General features: G+C 61.0%; 1 protein-coding gene across 1 annotated transcript; it reads left to right on the top strand.

Moving 5' to 3' along the window:
* Window positions 1–1,513: 1,513 nt before the first annotated feature.
* BARX1 (BARX homeobox 1) lies at window positions 1,514–5,203 on the top strand. The gene is made up of 4 exons (XM_061473015.1): window positions 1,514–2,162; window positions 3,838–4,126; window positions 4,244–4,328; window positions 4,651–5,203. The coding sequence occupies exons 1-4, from the start codon at window positions 1,550–1,552 to the stop codon at window positions 4,813–4,815; spliced, it is 1,152 nt and encodes a 383-aa protein (XP_061328999.1). The 5' UTR covers window positions 1,514–1,549; the 3' UTR covers window positions 4,816–5,203.
* The last annotated feature ends 2,741 nt before the right edge of the window (window positions 5,204–7,944 follow it).

The following is a 7,944-nucleotide window of genomic DNA, read 5'->3' on the forward strand; positions in this document are numbered from 1 at the left end:
CACCTCTTTTCTGTCGGACGCGGGGGTTGAGTGGATCCGCTGAGAGGACAAGGCAGTAGCATTGAAATAAGGTGAACAAGCGAGCAGCACGGCCTCGTGTCCTGCGTCGTTCCCTGAACCCGTCCCCGTTATCTCTTCCTTCTCGCTTTAACTACAGTTACCGGCCCTGGGGTCCCCGCTGCTAGGACCTGCGGGTCTGCTCCCGGCTGCACCGGCGGCTCTGCGGCTGTGGGTCCCCTCTGCGTCTTGAGGGACGGGGCCACGGAGCGCAGCGGGCAGCGTGGGGCCGGGAATACGTCCCTCTGCGACCACGCTCACAGGGGGCAGAGTGCGGGGCGCCCGGGGCGGCCCCGTCTTGCTTATGGAGCGGGGCCGGGCGGCATCCTCGCCAGCCCCGCGGGAGCCGAAAGCGGCCGAAATCCCTTTTTTGGGGGTCGAAAACCAAAAAGACGAGGCTGAGCTTCCCCCCCCTTCCCGGGGATGAGCCCGACGCCCGTCCCCCTGCGTGGGCCAGCTCTGTCGTGGCTGGGCTGAGACCGTGGGATACATCCCGTGGGACCCGCGTGTCCGGTGCCGCTCCCGCCGTGGGGAGGGGGCCGAGCCCGGCCAAAACCCGGCCCCTGGCAGTTGTCCCTGCGGCGGGAACCCGGCGGCCGGGATCCGGGGGCTCCACCGAATCATCTCCCTTCTAATCCGTTAGTGCCCACATTTCCTACCGGGGATCACGAGCGTTGGGACACTCGCGCAGAAATCTTGCACGAAGTACGAAGGGAAGGCTTGTTTATTATCTGCGGTCTTGCGTGACACGGGCTGAAGACGAATTAAACGAATCCCGTTGTACAGAGCAAAACATTCGTGAAAAGTCTGTCAAAGTTATGGGAAAGCTCCGCTTCGTGCTGGGCTTTGTTTCGTTCCCTGATCAGTTCCGTGTAGTTCTCAGCGTTTGGGCCGAGGCCCGGAGGGAGCCGGTATCTGAGATCGTCGGGCCGGGCTCCCTCGACGGGCAGCCTCGACCCCAGATCGGCGGCGTGGCCCCCGCCTCCCCCTTGGTTGCGCCAGCTCCTCCGGACCCTGGGTTCCCACCGGCCACAGCACTGGGGCTGCCCCGGGGGCTCCGAGCCGCCGGTGGTGCCGAGGGGGTAGGCCCTTCCCCGACGAAGAGGACTTGCGGGTCCACGGCCGGGCACGCGGGGCTGGACCCCGGGGGGAGCCGGTCCTGAGGACAGGAGGCGCGGCCAGGTTGGGGGGAGGTGCTCTGGGGGCTCCGTGTGTCCACGGCTCCCCGTCAAGGAGCATGGGCGAGGACTGTGATGGGGATAAGGGTAGGATAGGGATAGGGACTGGGCCTGGGATGAGGATGGGACAAGGCAGAGGATGCGGCCGGGAATGGGGGCTGGGAAGGGGATGAGGCCGGGACTAGGGCTGGAGACTGGGGTGGGGATGGGGCCGGGGCTGCGCTCCAAAGGGGCCGGGGCTGCGTTCCAAAGGGGCCAGGGCTTGTTTGGGTGTCTGCTCTCCTGCGGCTGGCAGAGAGGATAATTTGCTTTATATGGCAGGGGATCAAATGCTCTGCTGTAACCTCTCGCTTCCAGGTACTCGCCCGCCCCGGCCCCTTCCTTCCTCCGCAGCCCCTCCCGCGCCCTCCCCCCGCAGCGCTGACAGCCCCGCCGGGGCCGGCGGTTATAATAGGCCGCTGCCCGTCGTCCCGGGGCGGAGAGACGCTCCCCGGTGCCGCGCCCCATGTGCATGCGGCGGTAACGGCTCCGGTCCGCCGCGCTGCTCCCGGGCCACTCGCTCTGGGGGGGCCGCTCCAGGCCCGGCCCGCAGGGCCAGGGTAGGGGCTGCGGGACAATGGACAGAGCCCTCGCGGGGCGCCCCGCTGCCCGGCTGCTGGCCGCGGGGCTGCGCTAGGGTGGCCCCGGCTCCCCCCCGCCCCGATCCCGGGGCGGCGGCGACGATGCAGCACCCGCTGGAGCTGGGGGCCGCGCACTACTTCCCGGCTGAAGCCTTCCCCGACCACCGGTCGCATCGCTACCGCAGCTTCATGATCGAGGAGATTCTCACCGACCCCCCGGAGGCCAAAGGGGCCGCGCCGGCCGGGGAGCTGCTCAAGTTCGGGGTACAGGCGCTGCTCTCCGCCCGGCCATACCACAATCACCTCGGTACGTGCGCGGGGGGAGCAGGGGGAGACCCCAAGTCCTCACCGAGCCCCGGGGATTCCCGCGGCCGGGGGGGGAGCGGCTGCGGGCTCGGGGCGGCGAGGCGGGGAGGCTTTTCCCGCTGATGGACTCGAGCGCGTTTTAGCGCCGGTTCCCGGAAGAAAAAAGTCGTGAATTTCGCCTTAAAAAATACCTGCCGGGCTTTGCCGGCCGCGTGCATCCCTCCGGCGCTCGGCCGTGCCGCGGGGGCTCCAGCCGGGAGCCTGACACGAAGAGAGCGGCTGCAGGCTCCGACGGCGCTTGCAGAGCGTGGCCCTTGACTTTCACGGGGAGAACGTTGTTGTTGAGCGGGTGTTTCTACGTGTTTTCGGATTGTGAATTGCTGGAGCCTGCGCAGCGGGGTCTGTGTCTGTAGGGCTGCTCTGCAGACACAGATTTGGCTGGATACCCGACATATATATTAATTTATATCTTAAATATATAACAGACAATTTATATATAATGCAGAAATATTTATAGTACTTTTGTGTAATACTTTTATAGTATTAATATGTAGTATTTATATATATATTTATTTAAAGCGGGAGCCAGCGAGGTCTATGCAGTCTGATACAGTATCTAGGACAAATGCATTTTATTAACTAATAGTTATTTTATTGTTAAACGCCAGTATTTAATATATTTCTAATGCCAGCATTTAATGTGCAATTGCAAAAGTTCTCCTTTCCCCAAGCCATCTCTATCTGCGGAGACATCGCTTTTTATCCGTAGAAAAGAACGGAATAGGAGGATCCCGAGTTCTCGCTCTGCTTTTGAAAGGGAAAGGGGAAAGCGTCATCCCCGCAGCAAGACGTTAGAATTTCTGTAAATCAGTATGTTTTTTAAGATGGGCAGAACGATCCGAAATTTTAGAGCCGATTCAAGGTTCGCTATAGCCCTCACGGCCTGGGTTCAGCGGGAGCAGGATCGGGTCCTGTAAGAAGGGAAAGAGGCAGTTTCAGCCTAGGCCGAGGGGAAGGAGCCCGCACGGACTCCTCGGAAAGGCCCTTCCAAGCCACCGGGCTCGCTCCGGGGCCACAGCCAGTTGGTGGAGCGGGGCCGGGGAGAGCGGAGCGGGGCCGGGCCAGGCAGCAGTCCCCCGGCTTGCGGGATGGCTGCGTGGCCGAGGCCGCGATTATCTGCATCCTCCTCCTCGTTGGGATTCTTAGGAATTGCTCCCTGCCCACACGGGAAAACCGTGGGGCTGCGGTTCACGGAGAGGTATAGAATTGTTCCCCGGTAGAAAATGTCCTGACGAGTACTCGTGAGGGAACCCCGGGCCCGTACCCGGGCCCCGCCGCCGCCGTGGGCAGCTGGTGGCACTGGAGGGGGAAGCTTTCGGGGGATTTAAACTGTTTCCACTTGTAACCCCCAAGTCATTCTCTAATTAGAAACTGCCGGTTGGAGGGCATGGCGTGACCCTGCACCGCGGAGAGCGGGGACCCAGGCAGGGCAGGCCCCGACCCCCGCCGCTGGTCCCGCACCCGCCGGCCTCGGGGGCTCGCTGCCGCGGAAGCAGAAGGACGCCGGGTTCCCGTCAGGGTTCGGATCCACGGGGCAGGAGAGCACCCTGCAGCCCCGGGGGTCCGCGGAGGCCGGGCCGGGGGCTGTCGACCCTGACACTCCCTGTCTCCCGCAGCGGTGCTGAAGGCGGAGCCGGCCGCCGTGTTCAAGTTTCCGCTGGCTCCTTTGGGCTGCTCGGGGCTGGGCTCGGCGCTGCTTGCGGCCGGCTCCGGGCTGCAGGGCGGCTCCGCCTCGCCTCATCTCCCGCTGGAGCTGCACCTTCGTGGCAAGCTGGAGCCGGGGCCCCCGGAGCCGGGCAGCAAAGCCAAAAAGGGCCGCCGCAGCCGCACCGTCTTCACCGAGCTGCAGCTCATGGGGCTGGAGAAGCGCTTCGAGAAGCAGAAATACCTCTCCACGCCCGACAGGTAGGACCCTGCGGACGGGGGCGGGACGAGACGGGGGCCCGTTTTTCCTGAAGAAAGAGTAAGGCTGCCAGCCGAGACCAAAGCTGCCGGGGCTCATTGCCTCTCTCTCGCCCGCAGAATAGACCTGGCCGAATCGCTGGGGCTCAGTCAGCTTCAGGTGAAAACCTGGTACCAGAACAGGCGCATGAAATGGAAGAAAATAGTAAGTGCCCCAGTCCGCCCCTTTTGAGCACGGCACCGCGCCCAGCGGGCTCGTCCTTCTGCGGGACAGCCCTGCCTAAAAGATACTACTACTAATAATGATACTAAAAACCGGTCTTAAGGACACCCCTTTCCCGGTCCGGGCCTGCCCGGCCTTGCAGCTCGGCCCCCGGAGGAGCCGCGCCGGCAGCCTCGGCTGCTCCCCTGGCTGCTGCCCGGACGCGGTGCTTTGCTCCGGGAGACGGTAGAGAGGGGTGTTCACGGTGGCAGCACGGTTTTATCGGGGTGCCTCCCCCCTCCTCTGCCCAATCCCCGCTCCGCAGGTGTTGCAGGGGGGAGGCCTGGAGTCCCCCACCAAGCCCAAGGGCCGCCCCAAGAAGAACTCCATCCCCAGCAGCGAGCAGCTCTCGGAGCAGGAGCGAGCCCGGGACGCCGAGAAGCCGCCCGAGAGCCTGGGTTCGCCGGCCGAGGTCAGCCAGGAGGAGTGAGGGTGACGGCCTGGGGCCCCACGACGGCCCCGCCGTCCCTCGGGCGCTGCCCGCAAAGCCCGCGCCCGGCCCCGCACTTTACCGGCGGGACGGGGGCGAAGGGCTGCCCCAGTTAATGGCGACGGTCGCCTTCGGCCTCCTGTGAACTGAGCGTTTGGGCCGGTGGTACCCCTGCCGCTCCTCTCCGCCCCCGCGGAGCGCTGCTCCACGGCCGCCGGTGTTGTGTGCGAGGGCCCGGAGGACACTGGATCCCATCTGACACACCTACTCGCTGTCTAAAACCCTGTGGTGCCCCTAGTTATTCGAAAACTGCATTTTATGATCGGTTTTATTAATGCGAAGATATTTACTTTATTTCAATAAAGTATTTTATGAACTATTGCTCTGAGATGTGTAATGCTTTTGATTGGTTTTTATTCTTTTATTTCTTCTCCCCCGCGGAGGCAGGCTAGAGAGCCGAGTCCAAGTTCGTAGGCAGATCCACAGGGACAGACGGAAGCCGGTACCAGTGCAGATTCTCCAGTCGTTTTCCCTGACGGCTCGGCCCGGCCTTTGCCGGAAGAGGCAAGAGCTCGCGGGCAGATTTTCTCTGGGGAATTCGGATGCTTTCGTGTTTTAAAGATACGTTAATTGCTGTCAAATCAGTTAATTCGATTCCACGCTGCGCATCCTAAATGGTGTTTTTTTCAGACCGCAGAGGGTAGCAGGGAGTCTGACAGTCCGAGCAAATCACTCCCGGTCAGCAGCATCACCGAGCCAGTCACTTCTCCCGTCGGGTGCCGAGGCCCGCACGGATCCTCTCTGTCGGTCTGTCCATCCGCCCGTCCTGAAGTGCGGCCCGGCTCAGGGCAAGGCCCGGCCGCTCTGCTCGGTGCCCGTCGCTGTCCCCGGGGCTCTGCTCACATCACGAAGCCGCAGGGCTTTGTTTTTCCTTTGCTTCTTTTTTTCGCTTGTTTTCCCCGAATCCCTGCTGGACATTTTCCATCGAGGTATCAAATTATAGAGCATCAACCGAGACATGCAATTACCACCGTCCTGCTGCTAAAAGCCAGCAGCACCGCAGGAAGCGACAAGAGGCAGAGAGGGAAGGGGAGTGGGGTCAGAGGCTGCTCGGCCACGGCGCTTGCTCAGCCGGGAGGTGGCCGCCGGCGGGGAAGGTCTGGAGGCCGGGGCTGAATCCCTGCTGCAGCGCGGTTATTAGCCAGGCCTCCCAATTAAAGGTGGTAATTAGCAGCTAGGGACTCGTCGGTGCCCTAAAGGCCACTGCGGAGCTGGAATGCCTCTTTTGTGGGGAGAGGGTTCGTCTCTAACCCCCCACAACTCCGCGCCAGAGCCGGCTCATCCCCTGGTAACGCCAAGAAACAGCGTCTCGACTGGCGAGGAGCTGCGCTGACGATATGTGCGGGCTTTGTTTACACGTAGCCCCGAGCCTCCCCACTCCGAGGTGGATCTCTGCCGGGCTCGCCCTGCTAATGACATGGCTGCTCCCGGTTCTCTTCGTCCGCCCGTTTCGTCATGCTCCGGGGGGGTCAGGATTCGGTGCAGCGAGGAGCTGGGTGCGAAGGTGAGCGGCGGGGACCCCCTGCCCCGTGTATGTGTGTTCTCTTATCCAGATTAAGTAAATTCCCGGGATGAGAGGTGGAGTGTTTGTAAGAACAAGGTATGCTGGGTAAGGAGAGCATAAACTCACATTCTTAAATTGGCTTATATATTCAAAGAAGCAGTTGGTTGGAAATGCTTTATTTAAAATGGGGATGAGGACTGACTGGGAGGGGGAAGGCGGCAGGGCTGGGCTCGGGCGGTGTTTGGGTTGTTTGTCCCTCTATGTCACCTCCTGGCCATTGCTTATGGTTAGGCTACGGGCTAACGGCTCCGGTGCACGTGAAAAAAGCAGCCGTTTTTAATTAAAAGGTAGATTCACTGGCGCATTGACCTAAATTAACAGCCTGACAAGCTGTGCTCATCACCCATGCGAATTAAGAGGTTTGGGTATAACCAGGCTCCGGTTGTTGCTGTCGCGCTTACGGTATAATTTAATATTTTTCTTTCGCATCTGAGTAAGTGGCGAACAAGTGATTACTTTTTGCAGGCCATAAAGTGATTATTTTTTCACAGATCATAAAGCATTAAAGAAGAACAGATTTTATTGCGTGTAAATTTTCTCTCCTAGGCAGCGAGAGCAGCGGCAGGAGTGGCCGGCCGAGCGTAGGGAGCCGCGTCCCGCAGGTCCGGCTTCTGCTGCTGAAGGCGGGCCGCAGCCCTGGTTTTGCCCCCTTCCCGGTGTCCCTCCGGGTGTCGTGCTCCGGCCGCTTCGGCTCCCAGCGTCATCCAGAGGAAAGATGCTATTTAACGTCTGCAGCCCGCGGTAGGAGCAGCGCTCGGGAGCCCCTTCCCTCGCGTTGTTAGCGGTGCCCAAGAGCGGCTCCGGGCGGGCTCCGCGGGCAGCCGGGCCTGGGGCGTGCTCTGCCGTCTGCTCGCAAACAGTGTTTGGGTGTGTGAACACGCCGCGAAAGAGAGCACCGGCCCCCGGCAGCAGACCGCGACTCGGGATTAACGGGGTCCGTGCTGGGAGCTGCTCGCTTAGAAACCTTTTTGGATAGTAACGACTTTAATGATAAACTTTAGCTTTGGAAGCGGCTGTTTGCAGCACGGAGCGCATGTGCGCTGCGCTGAGGAGCCCTCCCCTCTTTGCACTAGACTAATAACTCCCGAAGTCCTCACAGTCACACGAGAAATCTGTTAAAGCAACTGACAATAACCCATAACTTGGCGAGTGTGGGGTGGGGGTTTTCCTCTCATAAAATCCCTCTTCTAAAAAAGTTATTTTCTCTTTTAATGAGTTTGTGTGTTATTTTCGGTTGGAGTTTACTTTCCCGTGCACAGGGCATGCTGCTGGCCGGCGTAGCATCGCACCCCTGTCACAGCAGCTCGGAGCCGGGAGCAGAGGCGTCCCATCGAGGTGTCATCTTCTGCTTGAGATGCAAAGGCAAGTGTCACCAGCTCTTAGCGAGAGCCCTTCCAAACGCGTTTTGATAATGTCTGAGCACATTTACATGCAGGGTTTCGGGGCTTGCCCTGACCGGCATCAATAACCTTTGCTGACGAGAACGTTACACCAGCACGCGGGTT

The sequence above is a fragment of the Pezoporus flaviventris genome, unplaced genomic scaffold (genome assembly GCF_033815535.1).
Source record: "Pezoporus flaviventris isolate CSIRO_AGI_PZ_B2104156 unplaced genomic scaffold, CSIRO_AGI_Pfla_v1 ptg000073l, whole genome shotgun sequence".
Classification (NCBI taxonomy): Eukaryota; Metazoa; Chordata; class Aves; order Psittaciformes; family Psittacidae; genus Pezoporus; species Pezoporus flaviventris.